The sequence below is a fragment of the Bos indicus x Bos taurus genome, chromosome 6 (assembly GCF_003369695.1).
Source record: "Bos indicus x Bos taurus breed Angus x Brahman F1 hybrid chromosome 6, Bos_hybrid_MaternalHap_v2.0, whole genome shotgun sequence".
NCBI lineage: Eukaryota > Metazoa > Chordata > Mammalia > Artiodactyla > Bovidae > Bos > Bos indicus x Bos taurus.
The window spans coordinates 91,381,216-91,408,717 of NC_040081.1; the positions used below are offsets into that span (position 1 = coordinate 91,381,216).

The 27,502-nt window shown below is 43.1% G+C and overlaps 1 protein-coding gene and 1 pseudogene across 7 annotated transcripts in view; one reads left to right on the forward strand and one right to left on the reverse strand.

The window, feature by feature from the left end:
• SEPT11 (septin 11) overlaps positions 1 to 27,502 on the forward strand; it is a 97,543-nt gene that overhangs the window by 46,078 nt on the left and 23,963 nt on the right. For all 7 annotated transcript variants that reach the window (XR_003511572.1, XM_027544831.1, XM_027544834.1 and 4 more), the window contains exons 2-4: positions 5,239 to 5,353; positions 15,716 to 15,911; positions 23,986 to 24,172. Coding sequence is in view for 6 of the 7 variants with exons in the window: in XM_027544831.1 (XP_027400632.1) it covers positions 5,239 to 5,353; positions 15,716 to 15,911; positions 23,986 to 24,172 (498 nt within the window). In the remaining variant the exon portion in view is untranslated. The remainder of the gene's footprint in view (positions 1 to 5,238; positions 5,354 to 15,715; positions 15,912 to 23,985; positions 24,173 to 27,502) is intronic.
• Positions 24,467 to 27,215, reverse strand: LOC113894761 (annotated as a pseudogene).

Here is a 27,502-nt window from a genome sequence, read left to right on the forward strand (position 1 = left end):
TGAACAGCGATTTAAGGTACAAGTAGGAAAACCTAGGAGAACTGCCTCTGGGGTAGAAATTCAGAACTGGAATGCAGACAGAGCTCAGTACTAGACAGAAAATTCTGAGTCGTTGCTAATATATGATAGCAGTAAAGACATGAGAATATCTGAGATTCCCCGCGATCATATCTAGACTCGAGCCCCACACACATTCTTTGGGTCTAGGCAGCTAAGGCATAAAGTTACAGGCATGGTACTATGAGATGCAGAGTGCAGGAATTCATTTCAGCTGCTGTGTATGAGTTAAATAGACTCCCCTCACATATCCTGCAGTTGATTTTAGTGTTTAAGCCTGTTCGTGAACCAAAGGAGGAGCCTCCCATTTCCCATTGCCCCATCACCCACTGCTGGGCAACAGCCCTCAAGATTCCTTTAATGTTGGGCAGTCCTTTAATGGACTTTTGAAGTGGCATTATAAAATTTACATATTTTATATGACAAAGAAGACAGAGATGTTGAAGACATAAATTCAAAGTAAAAAAAAATTTAAGACCAAACTGTTTTATAACCTTTCATTTTGTATGTGGTTTTCAGTGGGTACAAAAATACTCAGTGGGTGTGTGGGTGGTTTCTCGTGTTTTGGAAATGGTGAGAATATGAGATGCTGAGCATTGGGTTCTGGGATGAGAGCTATAATTACTAACTCTGATTCTTTCCCCGGATTGGCTCCTGGGTGCATATCTGAATCTAAAAACCCAACAACCCTCCAGAATCCAGAGCAATAAACCACTCTTTCCTCCCCCGCCCCAGAAATTAAAAGAATTATTGTGGCAAAAAAGGAGAGGGGGTGTAGGGAGATAGTTCTTCCTTGCCTGGTCTCCTTTCCTGCTGCTCGTTGCCTGCTCAAGGCGGTGGTACGTCAGGAAAGAGGCTGGTATGATGGTGTCTCCTCGCCGGCTACACAGCAGCCGCTGAACAGCTGTGATGGAAAGAGTTCTAAATATAACCCAGACTTGTTTCAAATCTTCTCCTTCAGTCTTGGCGGATGTGGTAAACACCCTAAAAATACGTGCTGCCTGAACCTTTGAGGTATCTGTAGAGGAAAGGGCAGGTGGTAGCCTTGGGGCCCCGTGGTGGTGCTGGGAGGCCTGGCCAGATACCAGAGCTGCTGCCCCCCAGGGGCCGCTCCCCAAGCTGTTGGGTGCGCTGTCGGCCAGGCCATCCTTGTCAAGGATGAGAGCCCCCTCTCGAGTCTCATATTCACTGCTGGCAGGTTTCAAGGAGGCTATTCATAGCCTCGGCATCTGTTCTCTGTACCAGTGACCTCAAACCTGCAGCTGCCACCATGGTATTCAGGGGGAGTGGTGGTGGTTTCCAACTGTATTTCACAGAATCAGAATTTTAGTGCTTGCAAGGCCCTTAGACGTCATTTTGTCCATAAAACGTTGCACTGAAATCCCAACATTTAGGGAGTCACGTTTCTTCTCTTTAGTGATTGAAACGACTTGGAAATGGAGTTTCAGTCTGAGTATTCAAAGACATCACTCTCATTATTGTGTAACACACAGAGGAGGATAACGAAGACTGTCTTTTAAAAACTATTGACCAATTGATTCTGTGCAAGGTTTTCCCTTCTTTATTTAAAAATGGAACTCTGAGGCTCGTTTTCTTACCCCAAATTCAGTCTCTTGAGTATAAAGCTCATTGGCAACATAGCCAGACACCAGGAAGACTTTCAATAACTCGTTTCTGGAATCCCATACCATAACTGTGGTTCTTAATTGAAGGACCATAGGTAGCCTCTGTTTCCCTGGGAAGGAAGGGTTTTACAGATGATCTCCAATACCCACAGAATGCACTGAGCATTGTGGAAGAAGTTCAGTTCAGTTCAGTCGCTCAGTCACATCCGACTCTTTGCGACCCCATGAATCACAGCACGCCAGGCCTCCCTGTCCATCACCAACTCCCGGAGTTCACTCAGACTCACGTCCGAGTCGGTGATGCTATCCAGCCATCTCATCCTCTGTTGTCCCCTTCTCCTCCTGCCCCCAATCCCTCCCACCATCAGAGTCTTTTCCAATGAGTCAACTCTTCGCATGAGGTGGCCAAAGTATTGGAGTTTCAGCTTTAGCATCATTCCTTCCAATGAATACCCAGGGCTGATCTCCTTCAGAATGGACTGGTTGGATCTCCTTGCAGTCCAAGGGACTCTCAAGAGTCTCCTCCAACACCACAGTTCAAAAGCATCAATTCTTCGGCGCTCAGCCTTCTTCACAGTCCAACTCTCACATCCACACATGACCACAGGAAAAACCATAGCCTTCACTAGACAGACCTTTGTTGGCAAAGTAATGTCTCTGCTTTTGAATATGCTATCTAGGCTGGTCATAACTTTCCTTCCAAGGAGTAAGCGTCTTTTAATTTCATGGCTGCAGTCACCATCTGCAGTGATTTTGGAGCCCCCCAAAATAAAGTCTGATACTGTTTCCACTGTTTCCCCATCTATTTCCCATGAAGTGATGGGACCAGATGCCATGATCTTAGTTTTCTAAATGTTGAGCTTTAAGCCAACTTTTTCACTCTCTTCTTTCACTTTCATCAAGAGGCTTTTTAGTTCCTCTTCACTTTCTGCCATAAGGGTGGTGTCATCTGCATATCTGAGGTTATTGATATTTCTCCCGGCAATCTTGATTCCAGCTTGTGCTTCTTCCAGCCCAGTGTTTCTCATGATGTACTCTGCATAGAAGTTAAGTAAGCAGGGTGACAATATACAACCTTGGCGTACTCCTTTTCCTATTTGGAACCAGTCTGTTGTTCCATGTCCAGTTCTAACTGTTGCTTCCTGACCTGCATATAGGTTTCTCAAGAGGCAGGTCAGGTGGTCTGATATTCCCATCTCTTTCAGAATTTTCCAGAGTTTATTGTGATCCACACAGTCAAAGGTTTGGCATAGTCAATAAAGCAGAAATAGATGTTTTTCTGGAACTGTCTTGCTTTTTTGATGATCCAACAGATGTTGGCAATTTGATCTCTGGTTCCTGTGCCTTTTCTAAATCCAGCTTGAAAATCTGGAAGTTCATGGTTCATGTATTGCTGAAGCCTGGCTTGGAGAATTTTGAGCATTACTTTACTAGCGTGTGAGATGAGTGCAACTGGGTGGTAGTTTGAGCATTCTTTGATAATGCCTTTTTTTGGGATTGAAATGAAAACTGACCTTTTCCAGTCCTGTGTCCACTGCTGAGTTTTCCAAGTTTGCTGGCGTATTGAGTGCAGCACTTTCACAGCATCATCTTTCAGGATTTGGAATAGCTCAACTGGAATTCTATCACCTCCACTAGCTTTGTTCGCAGTGATGCTTTCTAAGGCCCACTTGACTTCACATTCCAGGCTGTCTGGCTCTACGTGAGTGATCACACCATCATGATTATCTTGGTCGTGAAGATCTTTTTTGTACAGTTCTTCTGTGTATTCTTGCCATCTCTTCTTAATATCTTCTGCTTCTGTTAGGTTCATACCATTTCTGTCCTTTATCGAGCCCATCTTTGCATGAAATGTTCCCTTGGTATCTCTGATTTTCTTGAAGAGATCTCTAGTCTTTCCCATTCTGTTGTTTTCCTCGATTTCTTTCCATTGATCCCATTGATCCGCTGAGGAAGGCTTTCTTATTTCTCCTTGCTATTCTTTGGAACTCTGCATTCAGATGCTTATATCTTTCCTTTTCTCCTTTGCTTTTTGCTTCTCTTCTTTTCACAGCTATTTGTAAGGCCTCCCCAGACAGCCATTTTGCTTTTTTGCATTTCTTTTCCATGGGGATGGTCTTGATCCCTGTCTCCTGTACAATGTCATGAACCTCCGTCCATAGTTCATCAGGCACTCTATCAGATCTAGTCCCTTAAATCTGTTTCTCACTTCCACTGTATAATCATAAGGGATTTGATTTAGGTCATACCTGAATGGTCTAGTGGTTTTCCCTACTTTCTTCAATTTCAGTCTGAATTTGGCAATAAGGAGTTCATGATCTGAGCCACAGTCAGCTCCTCATCTTGTTTTTGCTGACTGTATAGAGCTTCTCCATCTTTGGCTGCAAAGAATATAATCAATCTGATTTCGGTGTTGACCATCTGGTGATGTCCATGTGTAGAGTCTTCTCTTGTGTTGTTGGAAGAGGGTGTTTGCTATGACCAGTGTGTTCTCTTGGCAAAACTCTATTAGCCTTTGCCCTGCTTCATTCTGTACTCCAAGGCCAAATTTGCCTGTTACCCCAGGTGTTTCTTGACTTTCTACTTTTGCATTCCAGTTCCCTATAAGGAAAAGGACATCTTTTTTGGGTGTTAGTTCTAAAAGGTCTTGGAGGTCTTCATAGAACCGTTCAACTTCAGCTTCTTCAGCGTTACTGGTTGGGGCATAGGCTTGGATTACTGGGATATTGAATGGTTTGCCTTGGAAACGAACAGAGATCATTCTGTCGTTTTTGAGATGGCATCCAAGTACTGCATTTCGGACTCTTGTGTTGACCATGATGGCTGCTCCATTTCTTCTAAGGGATTCCTGCCGCAGTAGTAGATAGTGGAGTGGAGTAGTAGTGGAGGAAGTTAGCACCATATAATAATACAGCCTAAGTCACCCAGCTTTTAAAGTATGCTAACTACTTTAGCCCCATTCTCCTTCAGTAGACTCTTGAGCAGGCGTGGGGAGTGCAGAGCCTGTGGGGGAGAGCAAGGAGGCCCCCCAAACCTGTCCAGTTCACGCTAGAGAAGGAACCAAGCCCTGTGTTGCGCCATTTTCAATGTGTTCAATATGGTGGTTACAGAATTTCTGCATAGTAACAGGAATGCATCCTCCACTGTGAGCTTCTGAAAGCTCCTTCCTGTGTCTGGAAGAGAGTCCTTTATTTTTTCCCTCTGGGTTGAAAAGTTTTCTTGCGCGCTTGAGGCTGTCAGAGGACTGGAGTTTTGGTGTCACTTAGAGCATGTCGGTATCAGCTGCCTCTGGGAGGCGTATTTCCCCTGAACTGGGGCACCGATAAGCATACCTGAGCTGCTTGGGAGGGAGACAGTGTGCTTTGCAAGTCGCTGTGATTTTGTGGAAAGAGTATGGCTCTAGAGTTGGTAGCTTCAGTTGTGTAGAAGCCATGGAGGGAGTGGGCACAGAGGGGTCGCCTTTTTCCCCATGTGCCAAGAAGAGAGGATGGGAGAGGGAGGGGTGCCCAGGGGGTGTTGTCATGGGTTCTCAAATGTTTCCCCTCTGACATTCCAGAATGAAGAGCTTCGAAACTTATCCCTTTCTGGCCATGTTGGATTTGACAGTCTCCCCGACCAGCTGGTCAACAAGTCGACTTCTCAAGGATTCTGTTTCAACATCCTGTGTGTTGGTAAGTGACTCGTCGCTTGCTGCTGAGCAACGAGTCTGACTCTTAGGTGTCGGCAGGTGACTGTCAGAGGGGCATGTTTCAGGAAATAAGGGGAATGATATTTTCACTCTTTTATTATCTGTAAAGCAAGATAATAATATCTCCACTCCACATATGTCACACAGTTCTTAGGTTGGCCAAGAAGTTCATCCTGAACAAACTTTTTGGCCAACTCAAAGATACAGACATATTTAGATAAAATGCTTTGTCAGTTTTGTGGTGTTACTCAAAGTGTTATTTTTATTTATGTCAAATAGTCAAGGAATGATCAGTTTAATATTGCTGTTGAAAATTTTAATTTTTCATAGGGGAGGGGCTTAGACCCTAACTAGACTATGCGTACTCAGTCATGTCCAACTTTTTACACCACCATGGACTGTAACCCACTTGGCTTGTCTGTCCATGGAATTTCCCAGTCAAGAATACTAGAACCCACATCTCTTGTGTCTCCTGCATTGGCAGGCGGATTCTTTACCACTGAGCCTCCTGGGAAGCCCATAACTAGACTGTAGGAAGTTGAAAGAAGGAACTGAGATACACATACACAGGAAGATCATTCAAAAGCATTTTCAAAATTTGTTTCCAGGGTTTCTGAATAGGCTGCAGTAGTAATCTCCATTGAAATCCTTTTAAAGATATGCTTCTACCTACTGCAGGTAAAATCTGCAATTACTTTAACCACTTTGATAAACTGAGAATACTTTAAAATTTTGCTTTTAGAGTAAAAGACAATCTTAAATCCTATTTTATACTTGAAATAAATTTTCCACCTGAATTATTGAATTAACCTTTAGTCTTTCAATTGGAATCTGAAATTGATCTCCGTTTATTCCTGGTAGATAAATGGGAAAAGGCCAAAGAGATCTGACTTAAGTGTTTGCGTCTCCAGTATGTTTTATTCATAGCCTTTAAATGTGATGTATTGGCCTATGCTTCTGGTCTCGGTATTTTTCTTCTTTAGCCATATCTTTTTTAAACCAAGAGGAGGAAGGTAGGAAAGAAGGTGGAGAAAAAGAGGAAAGTAGAAACAGGACTCTCCTGTTGATTGGAAGCAGACGTGTCCTTGAAATAGATAATGGCCTTTCCTTCAGCTTTCCTGTCACTCTTGATGGAGGACCAGGCTGCCCAGCAGTGAAGTGGCTCGGGCTACACTGTTTCATGGCCATTGTCTTCTGGGTATAGACTTCAAGACAAACTAAAAGGAATTCTACCTGTAGCCAATATATATTCTGTATGTCTCCTCCCTACAGTAAGCTTAGCAGAATGTACCTGACTTACTTCTCTTGTCTAGGTAAAATGAAGTGAATTTAGCAGAGAATTCAGTGGAAGTCAGTTGTTGAGAGGGAGGGCTAGATATCTTCCTTTCTGAAAATCTTCGAGAGGGGCATGTTGAATGTGGCATGTGCATGGGTGTTGAAAGCCACCGCCACCCTGCCCCCCAGCCAGCTCGCTGTTTGGCGTTCTGGCTCGAGCACCAGAGAGGAACATGAGCAGAGCCGCCAGCTCTCCTTGTTTCTGTTTCCCCCACATTAAAATTCAGCAGGGGACCCCCTGGAGTGGCAGCTTGCTCTACAGAGCGGCATAAATGAGTTGTCTTTTCTCTTCTGCTAAATGCTCATTGCAGAGCAGAGCGATTCTTCATTAGCATAGTGATTTGTTGGCAATTTGTTGATTTTTCTATTGAAAAGTATGCTAAGTTGTAGGCCAATTACTATTCTGGCTTCTCTTGTCTGTCTCCCCCAGCCCTGCCTTCAAAATCAGCTTCTAGAATGCATTTGAGAGTTACGCTCCAGCCCCTGCTGTCTGGTCCAGTGGAACCAGACTGGAAGGATCTGGTTTGACCTGGTGTGTGCTATGCAAGTGTTGGCTCGTTGGCTCACCTTTGTGTTACTAGTGCAATTAATGATACTAGTTGGAATTCCTCACAAGACACATCCATGCTGTGCTGTTGCATTTGGAAAGCAGCTGGTATTCTGATTCTCCTGGGTGGGTGATGATTCCTGAGATTCTTAGGTTTTTACTCTGGTTCCATTCCTGGTTGTTTTTTAGTCACTAAGTTGTGTCAGACTCTTTGAGACCCCTTGGACTCCATTCTTAACCACGTTTAAAATTAGTTTTTCACGTACTTAATATTATGAGTGCTAAGTTGCTTCAGTCGTGTCTGACTCTTTGAGACCCCATGGACTGTAGCCCGCCAGGCTTCTCTGTCAATGGAATTCTCCAGGCAAGAATACTGGAGTGGGTTGCCATGTCCTCCTCCAGGGGATCTTCCTGACCCAGGAATCGAACTCACGTCTTTCATGTCTCCTGCATTGGCAGGCGGGTTCTTTACCACTAGCGCCACCTGGGAAGTCCATTATAATGCATGTGTGTGTGTTAGTCACTCAGTTGTGTCCAGCTCTATGTGACTCCGTGGACTGTGGCCCCCCAGCCTGCTCTGTCCATGGGATTCTCCAGGCAAGAATACTGGAGTGGATTGCCATGCCCTCCTCCAGGGGATCTTCCCCACCAGGTCTCTTGCATTGCAGGCGGACTCTTTACCATATGAGCCACAAGGGTTGCTCTAATATAATGCGTATTTCTAATTCAAAAATTATAAAGTATCCCTACTTTTCCCCTCCCACCCTCATTTTCATTCCACAGAGATAAAACTGTAGAATCCTTCTAGAAACTTCCTACACTTGGAAATTATTTTCAGAGGCTGAAAACAACACCAGTTATTATTTTACAGCTTTTTCATTAATTAATTTTTAAAAATTAATTTTTATTGGAGTGTAGTTAACTTTACAATGTTATTAGTTTCTACTGTACCCCAAAGTGAATCAGCCACAGGTATATATGTATCCACTTTTTCTTGGAGTTCCTTCCCATTTAGGTCACCACAGAGCGTTGAGCATGTCAGTTTTGTTGAAGTCCAACATGTGTCTTGCAGGGCTAAAATCAAGGCCTCTGCAAGGCTGTGCTCCTTTGTGGAATTCAAGGGGAGAAGACACTTCCTTTTTTCCCCTCTGCTAGAGGCTGCCCACATTCCTTGACGCTTGGACCCTTTCCTCCATCCTCAGAGCCAGCAGTGTTGCACCTCTCTCTGACTGGTCTTGGATTAGGAAATTTTCCACCGAGAATTGCAGAAATCTAGTTTAAACTGAATTAAGGCTCTTCCTCAACCCTAAAACACACTGCAAAGGTCCTATACTGCGTTGTGTAATTAAGAACAGCCTGGTCTAGGAATTCAAAGAGGATTTCCAGGGCTCCGTCTCCAGTTTCCGATCCTGCTCCCTTCTGTGTGGCTTTTCCTGTGTTTTGGCTTTTTCTTCACTGAGGTGGTATGGCCGCTGGCGGTGTCGCCAGCTTAGCAACCTCAGGGGGAAGAAGCAGCCATTCCTGACACAGCTTCTTCAATAGTCACGGGATTGTCTGATCCACCAGGCCTGAGTCATCCACCCACCCGAGGTGGGAGATGGGGTTTATCTACCCTGAAACACACAAGGGTCCCGAGGAGAGGAGACGTGGGCAGAAGGCAGGCAGAGCATGGGGAGACACACACTGGGCAGATATAAACAGGTCTCTCGTGATTGGGTAAGTGCTGTTTTGTTTTGATTTTATACAAATGAGATCATGCTGTTCTGTTTTTCACATTTTCCTTTTTTTACTTCATAGTAAGTCCTTCCCCTCCTTCTCTGCCCGTATATCTAGCAATCCGGGTTCTTTTGCACAGCACTTTGGAGTCCTTTGGTTGGAACAAGCTTTAGTTCTTTGAGAAACAGGGAGTGTCAGCATTAAGTTAAATGTACTTCTCTTCAGAGGATAAGACACATCAAATCCCTTCACAAATACTTTACAGCAAAATATCTGTAGAAGAAGACAGTTCTCAGTGTCAATTAATGCTCTGTTTCTAAAGTAAGAGTCTACGAAAAGCATTCTAGTGGATCCAAATGTTTTGACAGCCACTTAGAGAAGTGGGTGTCATATTTGAGTATCCATGCTACTTTCTCTTCTCCTTGTCATCCTACTGTGCATTTATGTGTTTTACACAGTATGCGCACCCATGGTGTTTACAGCATCATTATTGTGGGTGAAAGATATGGAAGGAAATTAAAGACTGAAAAAAAAGTTATGATCCTAGTAAGGAAGCTGATGTTTTTCTAAAAGGTCTTAGAATCGTAAGTTTGTTTTGTGGCAAGAGCCTACAGGTTGCAAAGAGAGAGGAAACAAACCAGGGCAGAAATTAATCCTGGTGTGCACTTAGTTTAGTTTTAGAGGCACTGAATTAAATATTGTTAGAGCCTCTCTCTCTCAGTCCTGGAGAGAAGTGTAACAGAGAGCAGGAGAGCAGTGTTCACTTAACTGGGAAGAGAATTCTTTTTTTTTGGGCTGCACTAGCTCTTCGTGGCTTTCTCCAGTTGCGGCGGGTGGGGGCTACTCTCCAGCTGCGGTGCGTGGGGGCTACTCTCCAGCTGCGGCGAGTGGGGGCTACTCTCCAGTTGCGGCGGGTGGGGGCTACTCTCCAGCTGCGGCGCGTGGGGGCTACTCTCCAGCTGCGGTGCATGTGCTTCTCACTGTGGTGGCCTCTCTAGCTGTGAGCATGGCCTCTAGGTGTGCGGGCTCAGTAGCTGCTGCGAATGCGCTTGGTTGCTCCGCAGCGTGTGGATCAAACCCATGTCCCCTGCACTGGCAGGCAGATTCTCAACCACTGAAGTCGGGAAGAGAATTCTTGATGCTAAATCAGGTATCAGACAGCCACGGGTTCATAGTTCTCTTACCCTCCATCTTGCCTGTAACACACCAGTTTATCCCCAAAACTGTACTTCAGTTTAAATAAAGCATGTCTTTCTTAAACTTTAAACTTTTTATTTTGTATTCAGGTATAGCCAGTTAACAGTGTTGTTCTAGTTGTGGTAGGTGAACAGCAAAGGGACTCAGCAGTACATATACTTGTATCCGTTCTCCTCCAACACCCCTCCCATCTAGGCTGGCAGGTAACATTGAGTAGAGCTCCATGTGCTGTACAATGGATACAACCTTGCTGGTTATCTGTTTTGAATATAGCAGTATGTACAGGACCTTCCCAAACTCCCTAATGATCTCTTCCCCCCACCCTCCCGCAACCATAGGTTGGTTTTCTAAGACTGTGAGTCTCTTTCTGATTTGTAAGTAAGTTCATTTGTATCATTTCTTTTGAGATTCCACATATAAGGGATGTCATACAGTATTTCTCCTCTGTCTGATACTTCATTCCCTATGACACTCTCTGTGTCCATCCACGTTGCTGCAAATGGCGTTATTTCATTCTTTTTAATAAACTTTTCTTTCTTACCCACACTGTATTTCTAAATTAGTACCCAGCCTATTTTCACAATTCAAAATTTATTGATCGTTGTCATTCTCCTTCCAAAATGACACCAGCTCTGTGAGAAGCTACACCACTGATCTGCTGTATGTGGTTCTTTGTGCACCTACACAGAGGGATAAATACTGCGACATCCCGGCTTTTGAAGAGCAGCCAGTTCAAAGTAGGGTCAAAGTAAATTAATAGCACATTTTGAGAGCAGAGTTTTAGAAAATAAGTTCACTGATTGTTTTGAGAGAATGGCAGAAGAGAAATAGGAAGCAGACGAGTTTAAGATCATTTTAGCTAAGGCCATAGTGTCATCATTAGCTGTGGAATTTTGCAATCAGATCTTAAACGTTTTTATCCCAGCTTGCTTTTCCAGGAAAGGGTGTAAGTGGTTTAAGGGTGGAATGAAGAAATAAATGAATAAAGATAAAATTAACCCCAGAAAACAAAGTGAAGGTTGGAGTCAGAGCAAAGCCGTCAGATCTGCCTGTAGGAGTTGATTCTCTCAGGAACACATTCATCTCTTAGCTGGTGTGGCCAGAGCATGGGAGGCCCAATCAGTCTATGGATATTTGTTAAACACAAATGTGCCAAACACAAGTTAAACATTTAATGAGGACAGACTTATAGAACTATAAAGTAAAAACAGGTTCCTCCAGATGAAGCACAGTTTACCTGGAGAAATGTCTCTTGTAAATTTTCAGAAAAGACATATGTGGCTGTCCCTCCATTTAAACCTGGGTTCCTGAGCTTCCCCTACTTGGGGGTCACTGAGGCATGCGATGCTGAGGGTCACATGCAGGTCTTCCAAGTCCCTGGTGGTATTAGCCAAAGTGTGCTTCATCAAATGGGATTCTATGAGGAGTTAAAATAACACAACATAACTCTCTGATTATCTGGCTCCATCCAAGAATAAAACCTCGACTGTTTAGAGGAGACAGACAGACCTTCATTCACAGCTATTTGAGTAGATATAATAATAATTATCCAAGTAGCCAGTTTTGGCAATCAGAGTAAAAATGCTGAATCACCGATCAACTATTTGTAATTACCTTCTAATTAATAATACATTCCTCTGTGCTCTTTTTGTTTTCCTTTTTCTTTTTTAACAGTGTCCAGCTTAGAGCTTGAGATTTATGTAAGCCTGAGAGGAGAATGGAAGAGGCAGACCTGCCTGCCACTGTGCTGTGTGTCCAGCTTACCAGCACTGGCAGGAGCAGGAGAAGCAGAAGCCCCAGAGAGCACTTCAAGAGTAAATCTCCTGTTACTCTAACAACTGTTTAGGCAGATGACCTTATCACAGAATAAACAACAGACTCAGAAAAATCTACCAAAGTGGCAAATCTCAGTATAAGTGATCACTATGACCACTTTTCAGTTACTTTTTATGGAAGGCTTCCTCGGAGCCAGGTGTTCTGAGATGTTTTAGAGTTGCTGTTAGTCATTAATTGTCTCGAAATATTGTTGCGGTTGTTGGGTTTGAGTTGGAACCTACGCCAGGTAGGCTTTCAGTTACTCAATTCAAAAGAAGCCTTTTTGCTCTTGTGTGTCCTTAAAAGTATAGAAAATGCCTTCTTTTCTGAGGCTAGAGATTGACCTCAACAATGAACGCATTGGAAAGCTCTCCTAGTTCTCTAGAATTCCTTTTATTCCCCAAACTGTCATTTCTTCGTGAAATACTTTTGGTGAATTGCACTGCTGCTAGGGTAGCGGTGTCTAATTAGGGCTCTTCAAAGCACAGAGCGTAGAAATGGAAAGCTAAGCACTCTGAAATTTAGAGAACAGCGGTTTTTCCAACCCGTTGATTAACCCTGTGCTGTAAGTAGGGCCTGGAATGCTAATTGTTCATAATGTCCACCTTAATGCAAATAATTAAAATTATGTTGCCTTAAAAAAAAAAAAGCATCATATTCTTGATTCACATATGCTTAACTAATTCTCAACTTAGTAAATGGTGATTTCAGTGCTGTCCAGGTAACCTAGAATTCTTGCCATGTAAATTGTAGTCTTTATTGCTGTGCTGAGGGAAAGAGATGAAGGAAGATGGGTCACTTTTCCACTGTCAGAACCTTGACCTTATAGAGGAAATTTTAGAAGGTAGCTCTGGGGTTCTTCCTTTGTCTTTACTCTGGGCTTCCCTTGTGGCTCAGCTGGTTAAGAATCCACCTGCAATGCGGGAGACCTGGATTCAATCCCTGGGTGGGGAAGATGCCCTGGAGAAGGGAAAGGCTACCCACTCCAGTAAATTCTGAAAAGAAGTTTGCTGTATGGAGAAAGATACTCATGTACTTAAAATGACTGGAGTACCTTCAATACTGAATTGCTGTTCAGATTCTCTGTATCTTATGAGTGAAAACCCTGTTTTGTTTCTGTATCCATTACTTAGTAACTTTATTTTGCTCAAGAGTTATTTTGTTAAGTTACCAATCATGGCTATGAGCTTGTTGAGCATTAGGAAACAGAGCCTACTTTTGATTATGTTTATTGATGGGTCTTTTTGGTTAGAATATTAAAGAAAGTAAGGAAGACAGGAAACAGTCTCGACTGCTACACAGCCAGACTTCATGGAGATTCTGAACAACATGCAGGATATCACAGAAATTCAAGACGTTTCAGTTGCTACTGTTATTTACCGTTTTATCCCCAGCACCTGTGCTTGTTACATAGTAAATACTGAAGTATTATAAATGAATGAATTTCAGATACTAACGTCTACTGTATCTGTCTGCTCTCTTTCTCCTATATGCCTGGCTAATGGTCTGTCAACAACATGTCTTCTGTTTATTTATAGCCTCATGGCATCTGCTTATTCACTTCTCTTAGTATATCTTTTCTTTCTCGTGCCATCATGCTGTGTGCAGACTCAAAGTCCCAAAGAGAGAAGTGTGATTAGATACACAGATCACTGTTCAATATGGAGCATTCTCTCAGCGTCATAATTGCACTTCCATGGGTGCAGCCCTGGGGGTGCCCCAGGGGGCAGCAGAGGGGTAGCACTGGTCCAGTTACCTGTGGTCATTAGCAAGGGCCAAGGAATAAACTATGGTCTTGCTTGTAAGAGGAAGGTGGTTATGGCAGACATGTAAATACCATTCCATAATAGTAAATCAGAGTCTGGTTGGGATTCAGTCATGTTCCAGATCAGATTCTACGCTATGGCAGCACACCATATCCAGCCAGTTCACTGTTGTATTCCCAACACTTGGCACAAAGCTGGAAAAGATACTGGCTGAATGAAGACTGATGAAGGAGGAAGTTCTTTGATCTTAGGTGTATCAGGTCCAATGGGTAAAGCTGAAGAGTTGGGCAAATGTTCTTGACTAACTTTTATCCTACAAATGAATCATGGTAGTCAGTGGCAAACCACAGAAGGCTTCTAATTAGAGAAAGCTCAGTTACAGAGAAATTCCGTTCTACTTCATTTTTGTACTATGTTGGAAAGCAATGAGTAATACAGAACTTCTAATTAGTAAGTGGATTTTGTCTTTTCAATGGGAAAGTTGCCCTAAGGCTGCCAATCCCAGAGCTCTTTTTTTCTCGGATAGAATTGTCACCTTCCTAAAAGGCATTACAGCAACCCTCCCTTCAGATGCAAGATATTGTCCCTAGGAACATCATGGGATTGAGATTTGTTGAAAGGGCTAGAGTATACTCGTATGTTTAAATTGAGCTGAAAATCTAATTGGGGAAATTTTCCAAATTTTATTTTAAAAAATGCATTCCTGTAGATCATGTTTCTTGATTTCTACCCCCACACACTCAGCCACGGCCACAGAAGTGGGTGGGTTCTTTTTCATTGCCAACTATTTTTGACTCAAGAATTAGTATCAAGAGAAAGTTTTTCTTGGCTTTATTTTAAAGAGGAGGTTAAAGTTCTCCATGGCTCCACATTTGGGTCTTACCATTTGATTGGTTTAGTATAATACCTGCCACTCTGATTTGCATATATTAGAGGCTCAGTGAAACCTGATGACTTGAACTATAATGTGAACCAATAAGGCCATCGTTGCAGGTCATTTAACATCATTCAGTTTCATTGTCACAAACATCAGCCTGAATACCAGGGCATCTAACAAATGCTTGCCATCTACTGAATTGGGAAATGCAAATGGAGATAATATAAAGGATTCTCACAGATTCATAACCATACCTGAAAATATTAGGCAGTCAGTTTTCTCTGTAACAATGTCAGAATTGGTTGAATGTAGGTGTTAGAACCACACAAACCCGAGTTAGAAACCTGGCTTTGTCATTTAACAATATGACTTTAGACAAGTTACTTAAACCTTATCTAAGCTTTAATGCCTCATCTGTAAAAGGGAGGAAACAGTAGCATTTATTCCACAGGAATTAGTACTAGGGTTTAATGAGATAGTACATCGGAAGCTCTTATCACAGGACGTGGTAGAAAGTAAGTGCTCAGTAATTGTAGCTGGGTTTGTTATTTTTGTTGTTATTTGTTAAGAGTGTTGTTTTGAAAAAGATGTAATTCTTTCCCACAACATTAGATGGTATCAGATAATTCAATATAAATGCAATCAGTCTCTTACATTTTCCTAGTAACAGAAACTCAGTAATATAGATTTTTTTTTTTAAGTACTATATTGATAGTTTTGCATGCCAACATTTAGGGAAGGAAGAGCTACAGTTTATGTCTTTGAAATGACCACAGACTGACCACAGGCAAGCTTTTAAGTTCTGTTTCTCTATTCAGAGGTAAAAAAGAGCATCTTGATCTATAAATTCAAGATCTTCTCTGCCGAATGGTTTTTGAAATCCATTAAAGCATTTCTAGAGAGGGAGTCCATAGATCACACACGGAAAGAGCTATTTTTTTGTGTGTGGTGGGATATCTGGTGAGACTGACTTTTCAAAAATTTTTTCTAACACGATGATTTAAAAAAAAAAGAAAAAACACTGCTGCTGATGTGAACTGATGTCTCAGAGGCACTGACACCTTCTTTGATTTCTCTGTTGTGATCATGCAGGTGAGACGGGCATCGGCAAATCCACGTTAATGGACACGTTATTCAACACGAAATTTGAAAGTGACCCAGCGACTCACAATGAACCAGGTGTCCGGTTAAAAGCCAGAAGTTATGAGCTTCAGGAAAGCAATGTGCGGCTGAAGTTAACCATCGTTGACACCGTGGGATTTGGAGATCAGATCAATAAAGATGACAGGTACATCTTGGGATTTTGTGGGGATGTAAATGAATGAGGAGGTAACAAGACTCATCCTGGGTAAATACAAAGACTAAATGTTCGCTTGTTGTAAGGCTTGGTCTCCTGTCACCTAAAAGACATTGTTGCCCTCTGAGAAATTTTCTTAGAATGTTCTTGAGGTCAGAATCAGCTGATGTAATTGATTCCAGCTGCTGCTAAGTCACTTCAGTCGTGTCTGACTCTGTGCAACCCCATAGACATCAGCCCACCAGGCTCCCCCGTCCCTGGGATTCTCCAGGCAAGAACACTGGAGTGGGTTGCCATTTCCTTCTCCAATGCATGAGAGTGAAAAAGTGAAAGTGAAGTCGCTCAGTCGTGGCTGACTCTTAGCGACCCCATGAACTGCAGCCTACCAGGCTCCTCCATCCATGGGATTTTCCAGGCAAGAGTACTGGAGTGGGGTGCCATTGCCTTCTCCGTGATTCCAGCTAGTATGAGCAGAAAAGGGATTTGTTAGAAGGAATAAGCTAGCTTATGATATTTTCCCGGAAAAGTCATGGAACCAGGTTTGGGGGCTTTCCCATCTAGAAAAGCAGTCTAGAGAAACATCTAGGGTTAATGGAACTCCTGCCACAAATTACTGTATATATTTGGTACCTGTGATGCTGGGGACAGGTCTCCAGAACCTCCACTGAATCTGTTCCTATTAACCGAATGCCTTCATCACCACTTGCAAGAAGAACCCCTTTCCCTGTGTGTGGCCTCTGCCTTGGGGGACATGCTCCCTGCCTCCAGGTCTCGTATGGCTGCAGCTGCTTGGCAGAAAGTAGGCCACATCTGAACACGAGCTGCAAGAGGGTCTGGGGAATGTGGTTTCTGGTTTGTTTTTTGTTGTTGTTGATGTTGTCACTTTAACTCTGCCAAGAAAACAAAACAAAAACCAGGCATTAAAAAGTAAGAGGAGTTTGGAATGAGCATCTGCCCTGCTCTCCTAGGGCTTCGCAGGTGGCGCTAGTGGTAAAGACACTGCCTGCCAACGCAGGAGGTATGAGAGGCACGGTTTCAGTCCCTGGCTTGGGAAGATCCCCTAGAGGAGGAAATGGCAACCCACTCCAGCATTCTTGCCCGGAGAATCCCATGCACAGAGGAGCCTGGCGGGCTATAATCCATAGGGTCACAAAGAGTCGGACACGACTGAAATGACTTAACATGCATGCAGGTACTCATGCTCTCCTAGTCACTGAGACAGATTGGGATATTTGACTTAATCCCCAAATTCCTATAGCTCTGAGTGAAAACTTGGAGTCAATAATGATTTTGCCCAAGAAACTAGAGCCCAGGATCTAGTAGACCCAGGTTGTGGTCTGAATTCTGCCAATAACCAGCTATGGGTCCTTGGCAGTTTATCTCACTCTAAGAGAATGACACTAGATACTCTCAGGTCTCAGAGTGGGATCTGCACACAATCTCTTTTCAGGTGGGGTCTAAGGAAGGGCGCTGTGAATGGCTGAGCCTGGAGGAGGGGTGTGGTAATCATAGGGGGTAATCCTGTATTTTGATGGCTTTGGCAGCCAGGGGTATCCGCTTCTAAAACCCAAAGTGAAGAAAGCGTGTTTGTGAAAGCTCAATGGGAAATATCGTAGCTGATCTCCAGCCGGCTCAGGATCTTAGTACTGATGCTGGAGCTGTGGTGTGAGCACTGTGGCTCCTTTATGCATTGTCTGAGTCTTCCTGTAGGCTGCTCACAGTTGGGTGGCCTGCTGGGTGCAGAATGGCCACATTGAGTCTGAATAATGAGTGTGGTCTCAGTGGAGCCTAGTGAGGAATTCAGATCATTCTCTATCCAGCGAGGGTTTGTTAAGCTAACCAGATAATGTATTTATAACAAACGTCTTTGTCAGTGTAGAAAACAGATATGTTTAACCTGCTTAAGAAATAAAATGTCTTTTTTTTTTTTTCCTTCAAAATTTTGATCCTATAGTTTATATGTAGACAGAAGCTATTAGCAATAAGTCAGTCTTGCTGGGCTTAGTCACTCAGTCGTGTCCGACTCTTTGTGACCCCATGGACTGCATGCAGCCCACCAGGCTCCTCTGTCCATAGGGATTCTCCAGGTAAGAATACTGGAGTGGGTTGCCATGCCCTCCTCCAGGGGATCTTCCCAACCCAGGGATTGAACCCAGGTCTCCTGCATTGTGGGAAGATTCTTTACCAGCTGAGCCACCAGGGAAGCCCAGGAATACTGGAGTGGGTAGCCTATCGCTTCTCCATGGGATCTTCCCAGCTCAGGAATCAAGCAGGGGTCTCTTGAATTGCAGGCAGATTCTTTACCAGCTGAGCCACCAGGGTAGCCCGTAAGTCCATCTTATGTATTCACTAAAACTGGTTGACAAAACTTCACCTAATTATAAAGTATTACTGTGAAGTTTTGTTTTTATAAAACAAACCTTCTCAATTGATAGAGCCAAGCCAGTTCGACTCTTTGAGTTTCTGTAGTCCTTATTTGAGGGAGGTGTTTAAGTTTTAAACCTTCCTGGTTTGCGCCCATGCATTCATCTCAAGACCACTCATCTTCTTCACTAATCTTTGAATCCCTTATGATTATTTTAAATATTTATGTTCATTCTCCAGAAAAAGTTTGAGAAAGTTAAACTGTCCCAGGCCCAAAGATAATTCTAGAAGGAGGCTTCCAGAGACATTTTTGTGCAGTGACAACTTAATGGGAATAAGACAACCAGCACTTTAAGTTACAGTCTGTTTGCTTAGGGCTCAGACACTTCACTTGTATCATACCAGGTTTTGTTTCTTTGTTTGCTTCATTTTCCTCTGAACTGTGTATGGTATATGTGTGTGTTTTCTAAAGAGGAATTTTAACCATTTTTTAAAAATCTAGAGCTGTGTATTGTCTAGATACATTTTAACTGTCTCTGATATAAAGATGTACCCATAGTAATGACAGAGAAATATTTAATGCACGCTCTAGCTGAGCACTGAGCTCTAGTTTATCTATAGAGCAGTTTATATGCTCTTCAGTAAACATTGGCCTGGAATAACAGGAGCAATTGTTAGACACAGTAAGAAAGATTTTATTTTGCATCTGTCAAAATGGACTATCTGTACATTGTGTTGAGTGGGGATCAGCTAAGCACAGCTCCTGCAGCTGAGCAGTTGCTCTTGATTTATGACTTCAATTCCAAGGAATGATGGAGAGGTTCTTGTCTGAATGCTGTGTGTCATGCTCAGTAGAACAGATGAAGAGAAAACCCTGATGACAAGCAGAAGAGCACAAGTGCATTATGGGAGCCGGGAAGCAAGCCAGGGGGCTCCTGGTCCTCTTATGGTCAGGAGGACCCATCGAAACAAGGCGGGTCTCCGTCTCTGACCTGTGCAGGTTTCTCCCTGGGGTTGCGGAATGCCAGGCGTGTGCACTGCTTGATGGTCAGGCAGCAGCCGGACTTTTTCGGGGTGCCTTCTGGAGGGAATGAGAACCATCCTCGTGCATTTTGCTGCTAAGATTCCTTGAGCTATTCCTGCTCGTCATCGCCCCAGCACTGCCACTACATTTTTTACTTCTCCTTTAAATGGTGACTTCCTACCCTTCTGGTGGGTTTTCACTCGCCAGCCCTGAGCAGCAGGTGGCCAGTACAAGGCTGACCCACACATTTGCAGCTGGAGGCCTCTTTAAGAAAATTTCTGACTCATTTGGGTCAAATAATAGTTTCCAAGGAGACTTAGAAGAGAGGAAGTGTGGTATTAACCTAACCTAGATACCAAATATTTTTTTTTTCTTCTGAAATTTCTTGACAGCTATTGCATAACCTCTTTGAGTGGCATTTAGAACTCTGTGCTCCAGAAGGATTGTTGACACTGTTGACTATAAACCCAAATGCCTTTTGTTTAAAAAAAAAAAACAAAAAAACACTACTCATTCAGATAGGGTCTGCTTCCATCAAAAAAATTGGAAGTGGGGTATGCATTTTTGTATCAGTATGTAAACATATGCGAAGGGATGTGTTGTTTCTCCAAACCCATGATTATTTTTACTACTTTGAGGATTAGGCAAGCTTTTCTGCCATCGACGCAAGACTTCAAGAATGTCCCAGTTTGTGTATGTAGGCTTTGGACATGTCAGCATTCCTGCATCACTGTCTGCCTTGGACCAGGCTAGCTAGAAGGAGGCAGGAAGAGAGGTCTGGTAAGGTCTCCTGTTTTGTTTAATAGCATGATTAACTCTTCGTGGTCTAAGGACATTCTTGTTCTGCTGTCTCTACTATTCAGTGAAGAAGGAAAGAGGTCTAGAGGAGAAGGGAAATCGCAATCTGCTATAGTAGATTCTTCTACTGGAAGAATGCTTCTACTTCTGCTGCAGAATATATATATTCTGCATATTTAGGAGATGGGAGAATGTTAGTAGCGTCTTACAAACTATGATGATAGCACAAAAAGCATGGCTAATTAAAGCCCACTGAGAGACTCCTCAAACTCGCTGAATCTTTATCAGAGTTATAAAGTGGTAATGGAGTGGTCTGTTTGATCTTTAAATTCTGTCTTAGTCACACTTTCTGGTAGAGGTAGTAGAAGGATAAGGAAAATTAGCTTTGGCTAATAGATAGCAAGAGAGAGGAAAATATATGGCAGGTATCTTTTATCTGTTCATATACAAAATAGAGAGTCAGTCCCTGAACAATGGCATGGGCTATTTTGCAAGCATGATCAGTGGGTACCTTGGGTGGCTAGAAAACTTTGTATACAATACTTTTTCCTATCACTCTTAGGGTCAACCACTGTCAATTTTTTTTTTTTTTTTTTTTTTTTTAATGGCTGGATATTTATGGGGGGAAAAAAAGAGTGGAGGATAAAAAGGGATATCCTCATGCCTTAAAAGGAAATTATGTGTAAACATACAACTTGATTTGGTTTACCTGCCCCCTTTCCTCTGCTTGATATGGCTACAATCCAAAGAAGTTTGAATTGGCAAAACCAGAATATAAATAGGTATCCTCGCTATAAGAATGGAAACTAGCAAAAGGCAAAAATAAGGATGAAATTTCCTTATTTTGTGACTTTGAGTGTAGATCACACGTGGACAGGAGATGGAGAGAGGGCAGGGGTTATTTGAAGGATGTGAAGGGAGAACAGAGCCACTAGGCTGACTTACTATATGCATCAAGAGAGGCTGTTTCATCAACACAATTAAATGTGGAATGCAGGGAATAGTGATTTTGGTCAATAGTTTTCCTGAAATACATATATTTGTTTATAATGCTCTAGAGGCTAGAACAGATGGGATCTTGTGCTTGGCTATATGTGGGAGGTAGGCTCTGTGTGATCAGTCTCTGGGTTGAACCTAGGATTCTGATTTGGCCAGTGGTGTGGATGGAGATGCCATCTGCTGAGCTAAGGAATACGGGCTAGTAGGGTTTGGGGACAAGACGAAGTGTGATTTTGGGCACTTAGCTAAAAGAGCAAGTGGAAATATCTGGTAAGCAGTTGGATGGAGTTCTGAAACTTAGGTAAGAGATCTGGTTAAGTGAAACACAAGAGGAAATGTGATTTTCCAAGGAAACTGCACACAGGGAAAAGGAGATTGAAAAGATTGGCCCAAACTCCTAAACAGGGGAAGGCGGCAGGAAGCCTGAAACGTAAGCCGAGAACCACAGATGGCTTCGGAGATGCTGAATCCAGGGCAGAAAGCGTTCCTCACTGGAAAAGGAGAGGTGCAATGCCTCCCATAATCTTGGTGGAACAGAATCAAGACCAAAGGCAGAAAGGAAATTACTAGAAAGAAGAAACATTCTTGGACCACCGTTGGGGGAGGTGCTAGGAAGCTGCAAATCAGGAACTGCGGGGATAGGAAGGAGCAACTACCATGAGCTGCTTTCCTCCCTTCCGGGCTCAGAGGGTGCTGGGGGGTCCCTGGTTCCCCGAGCACTTGCCTCAGTGTCAGGGGACCCGAAGTCTGGCCTTGGACTCACAGGGCATGAGTGGGCCTCGTTGAAGTGGCCTGGGCCACTGCCCTACAGGGCATGAGTCAGTGGCAGAAGAGTTACCATGGATCTAGGTCAGTACAAAGTTCCTTTTTCTTTTTTTTCCTGTCTTTTTTGAAAACTGAGGCTTGCTTTTCTCTTATTTGTGGTTGATTAAATTACTGTGAAACAGTTAAATCTCACACTTTGATGTGCTAGTTTTTTGCATATACTAGCTCACTTATTTGTCACATTAGCTCTGATATAGGTGATATTTTTGTTCTTGATGTTACCTGTGAGGAAATTGAGACACAGAGAGGTTTAGTAACTTGTCCAAAGCAAGTTAGAAAGTTGTGGATTTGGAGTTTGATCTTAGTTGGTCTGACTTGAGTCCATGCTTCTAACCACCATTTTATATAACTATCCTATCATAATAATGATTATTAATATTGTTATATAATACCTGCTTATATTTAAAAAAATTTTTAATTTATGTATTGGTTTATTTTTTTGGCTACAGTGGGTCTTTGTTGCTGTGTGAGAGTCTCCTCTAGTTCCCGCAAGCAGGGACTCCTCTAGTTGTGGTGTGAGGGCTTCTCATGCAGTAGCGTCTCTCGTTGCAGAGCACGGACTCTAGGGCATGCGGGTTTCAGTAGTTATGGCGTGGTAGTTGGTCCATGGCATGTGGGATCTTCCCGGACCTGAGATCGAACCAGTGTCCCTTGCATTGTACTGGTTCTTAACCACTGAACCACCAGAGAAGCCCTACCTGCCTATATTTTAAAATTGGAACATGTAGAAGAATCTTATTGCTTGTTCATCCTTTCTATTGGAATTCATTGGGATTTCTATTATGTTAAGGATTTTATTCAGGCACAGTCTACTTTTTCTTTAAACCTCTAGAGGCTTTGCTCAGATTGAATCAATGGATTGTAGTAAATCACCAAAGGAAAATAGAAGAAAACTTTTTTCTGTTTTCAGTTTTGGTCATAAATTTTTTTTTTTTTCTTTTAGGACATCTGCTGTCATCCTCATTATAAAAGATTTATAGTTCCCTTTCAGGGATTTCAGTTTAATTTATGGGTTTGCAAGTTGAGTGTTGAGAGGTTTTTATTTTTCTTAAAGCTTAAATCATTCCTCAGCAAGGTAGTAAGTCTGGGGAAGGATTAACCCATTTCATTCCTAATCCACCCATCTCATTGGTGCTGACACTAGCTTCTGAGCAGTCCCTGTGGAGACCTGGAAGAATTCGTGGCTTTTCCATAGTGACCTAATGAACTACTTTGTCCCTGGAGAACATGTGGTTTATTGAATATATATCCCGCATATGCTATTAATGATAGTGTTTGTGGTCAGTTCATAGAGTCATGCATAATTATTCAAAACAGATTTGAATTAGGATTTGGTGAGAAGAGAGTTTACCTTCAAATCATAAAATTGAGAGTTGGAAGGAACCTTGATCCTAATAGACCAGGCACTTCCATTTATAGATGAGGTCATGGCAGGCGCAGGGCTTTTTGAGAGTACAGAGTAGCTAGCCCTCCTCCCCGAAGGACTGGGCAGAGGAGCAGGGAGAGGCTGCCAGCCGGAGATGGTGCCACATCCTAAAACCACAGAGGAGTTTCACTCTGGGCACCAATGCCATTCAGTTGGGAGAGCCTGTCAAAGTCACTTTACTGGGACAGATTTTGAGGCTCAGTTTTGGCCCAGCAGGGAAGAATACCACAGTCTCTTAGCAATACCTTCATGGGTGCCATGGGGGCAGTGACAGTGTATCCTACATATTTCTAATTGCTGTTTTAAAAGGATGAATGTTAGCCAGGAGATTAAGAGGAAGAAGACCATTCCAGGTGGGGATCTAGCATGAGCAAAGGCCTGGAGGCAGGCGGGAGCTTGCCATGCGGGGCAGAAAGCATGAACTAGGAAGGAGAAGGATAGGGGAGCCTGGGGTGATGTTTAGGGGTCATATGGCCAAAGGTCTGGGCTGCCAAGGTAAGGAGCTTGGACTCTAGCTCTTAGAGAACAGGGAACCACTAAGGACTTTCCTGGAGGACTGTACAAAGAGTTTGAGACTAGCGACATGCTGATTTAAAAATGTGTTTTAATAACCGTCTTCTGCCTTCTAGCTACAAGCCGATCGTGGAATATATCGATGCCCAGTTTGAGGCCTACTTGCAAGAGGAACTGAAGATCAAACGTTCTCTCTTCAACTACCATGACACCAGGATCCACGCATGTCTCTACTTCATTGCCCCCACTGGCCATTCGCTCAAGTCCCTGGACCTGGTCACCATGAAGAAGCTGGACAGTAAGGTACTCACTGCTGCTCTAGGTGCCGTCCACTCTCCCCTAAGATTACCTTTGTCCAGAGGCCCCAGGGGACCTCTGCTTTTGGTGTAATTTGGTGTTTTATTTTAAAGACTATTTTTTACAGTTTTGTGTGTGCTTAGTCGCTCAGTCATGTCCAACTCTTTGCAACCCCATGGTCTATGGCCCACCAGGCTTCTCTGTCCATGAGGGTTCTCCAGACAGGAGTCCTGGAGTGGGTTGCCATGCCCTCTTCCAGGGGATCTTTCCAACTCAAGGATCAAACCAGGTCTCCCGCATTGTAGGCAGATTCTTTACCATCTGAGCCACCAGGGAAGCTGTTTTAGGTTCACAGCAAAATTAAGAGCAAAGTGCAGATATTTTCAACAGATTCCCTATTTTCCACATGCATAGCCACCCGTTACCAATATCCCCCCAAAATGGTGCATTTGTTATTAATACAATCAAAAAACCTCCATTGACACGTCCCTGTCACCCCAAGTCGATAGTTTACACCGGCGTTCACTCTTGATATTGTACATTCTGTGGGCTTGGACACATTTATAATGACATGTAATTATCACTAGAGTATCAAATAGAGTAGTTTCACTACCCTAGAAGTCTCCACCTGTTCATCCCCACCTCTGCTTCCTAACCCTGTATTTATTTTCACTGGCTTACAGAACCATAAGGTTTAACAATATGAAAAAAAATGTTTCAAAACCTCTAGATATTGGACAGAGGACAAAGCAAAATGATGTAGCTTATTACAAAGTATCTTTAGTTTTTTGTTTTTTTTTTTCAGGTAAGAGGTCTTCTTTATTTTCTCTTTCATGAAAAATCTGTACAATCACCACAGATAGAGTCATTGCAGAATCTTTACTCCTTCTGTCGTCCAAGCTCCAGCTCACTTTTTGCCAGCACCAGCACTGGCCTTTGCAGCCCCCCTGGCTTTCTTCACTCTCTTCTTGTGTTCCTTGCACTATTTTCTTGAGGTCTTGTTCTTCTCATACAGGCCGTGTCTTGCAAGCCTGTGTTTGGACCCATTCTTCTTCGCATAATCCAAGGAATGACAGTAAATCATGCCAAAGCCAGTTGTCTCACCACCACCAAAATGTGTTCTGAATCCAAATACAAAGATGACATTTGGTCTTGGACATTTTGGCCAGTTTTTCCTGAATTTCTGTCTTAGGGACTATTGCCTTTCTGGGGTAAAGGACATTGTTTCTGCTGAAGTAGTTGGTTGGTCGTGAACTTACTGGTCCGGATAGTTGCTGCGTCATTCGTGATGGCGGCTGATCTTCAAGCAGCCAGGGAGGAAAAGAGAGCTTCAGTTCTTAAATTAGCACTAATGTGTGCTCTGTTGAGGGTAGGGGAATCAGATAGTGGAGACACCTAAAGGGTCGTAGGAAGGGTTAAATTTAGGGAGATTGAACAGTAATTCACGATTTATTTTTTTAAAAAAACTTGCTTTAAACCTCTCTTTGAAGGGTTTGTATAGGTTTGGCTTTAACTTAAAGTTTAAAAATTTTTTAAAAAGTGTTAATTCTTTATCTATGTGATAAGGTTGGTCTAATTTCTTAGATTTTAAAACAGATCTGTACCATGTGTTCAAAGGAAGTAGTGTCTCAGAATGCGTTTGACCCCTGATCTTTGCACACGTGTAACCTCTCTCCTTCACAACATTTGAGAAAGGGGCTGCTAAGTTTGACCGCATTTGATGATGTACTTGACGACTAATTTGATTTTCCATTTTGAAATAAGTAGGAAGACAATACATTGTGAAATAAAGCAGCAGCAAACGGCAACAAGAACAATCACAGAATTCTGCTCTAGTGTTTCCTCTTAGATTCTAACCTGCTTTTGAGATCAGTAACAAGTCCTAGTATCTTTACGGGGCTTTGTTGGGTGTTATTTTCTGTCCAACAACTCTGTTTAAAGGATGCTTTCTCCCTGGAGGGACATAATAGAGACCGCTGAGAAGATCTGCCTGTCCCCAAGGTCTCTGCCTGAACCAGCCCACAGGAGGCCTGCATGCTGATACCATGCCAGGCTCCCCAGGCCCCAGCCTGCACAGGCGCACTGCTTTACACAAACATATTCTACCAGCCAGAAAGGACTCCTGCAGCTAGAGTATTCTTGGGAGAATAAATAGAAACCTTCCCTCACCTCATTTGATTCAGCTGCAGTGAGCCATTGAGGGTGAGGAGTCATGGGCAGGGGGACCCTGCTCCCTGCACTCTCGGGTCCTTGAAAGCAGGGCTGGGAGGCAGGCAGAGGGAGGTGGCTTCCTCACTGAGGCAGAGCTTGTAGACCACGTCAGGGTGATATCCAACAATAGGATTATGCTTCGTAGAGTTGATTTCAAAGGGGAAAGAAAAGGCAAATGCAGTTAATAAAAACAAAGCCATCACTATAAAGCAAGTTGAACCGCTTTCAAAGGATTAATATTATTGTAGAGTAATGCTGGAGAGAATTTGAAAATGATGTTGTCAAAGGTTTGTTGGTACTAGTGAAGTGAAGAATTAAGGCAAACATATAATTTCAGAAAAGATTTCCAGGCACCTTCTTCTGAAGAAGAAGAGATTTTAAATCTAAATTTGCTTGGTTCTTCTGTCTACTCTCATCAAATTGGCCAGGAAAGTATGACCCTCTGCCATTTTGTGCATGTTGGTGTTAACTGAATACCAAATGTGCACAAAAGTTAGCCAATATGAAAAACAGGGAGGAGTTTGTTGCCCAGGTCCTGATTCAGACATTCACCAGCCCTCAGTGATGTCTGCCTCAGCCTCCAACTTGCTGGAGGGAGCCCACGCGTGATAAGGTTAGGAGTGGTAAAGGAATAGGGAAGAAGAGGTTTTTTCCATCAGTGGATCATCTCATTCTGGTTTATCAGGGATTTTTGATTTGGCTCTTGGGATAAAAGGAGAAGCAAAGGAATGCGGACATGACCCAGAAAACCTCCCAGAAGTCTCTCTTTTCTCTGGCTGGGACCACTTTCTGTTCCCTTTTCAACTGACCTGGCTTCGGTATCAGATGTCAATAGCATCTTAGTGAAACCTTTGTACCAAACAGGGAGTGGAAGGAAGTTATTCTTTAAAAGTGAATTTCAAAAAATGTGCCTTATGGACAGTGTCAGGGCAAGCTAGGAGAAGAGTGGCCCACCCTGGGCTTTAGGGCTGGAGCTGGAGGGTCCTCAGGCCTTGTCCCGGGCTTTCTGCCTTTGCTGTCAAATCCCGAGCTCTCTGTATCCGATGCTCTGAAAGCGAGTTTTGTCTTTGGCACTAGGTCTCATTCTGGCACAAAGTAATCTGATAGAAGCTGGTTCTCAAGAGA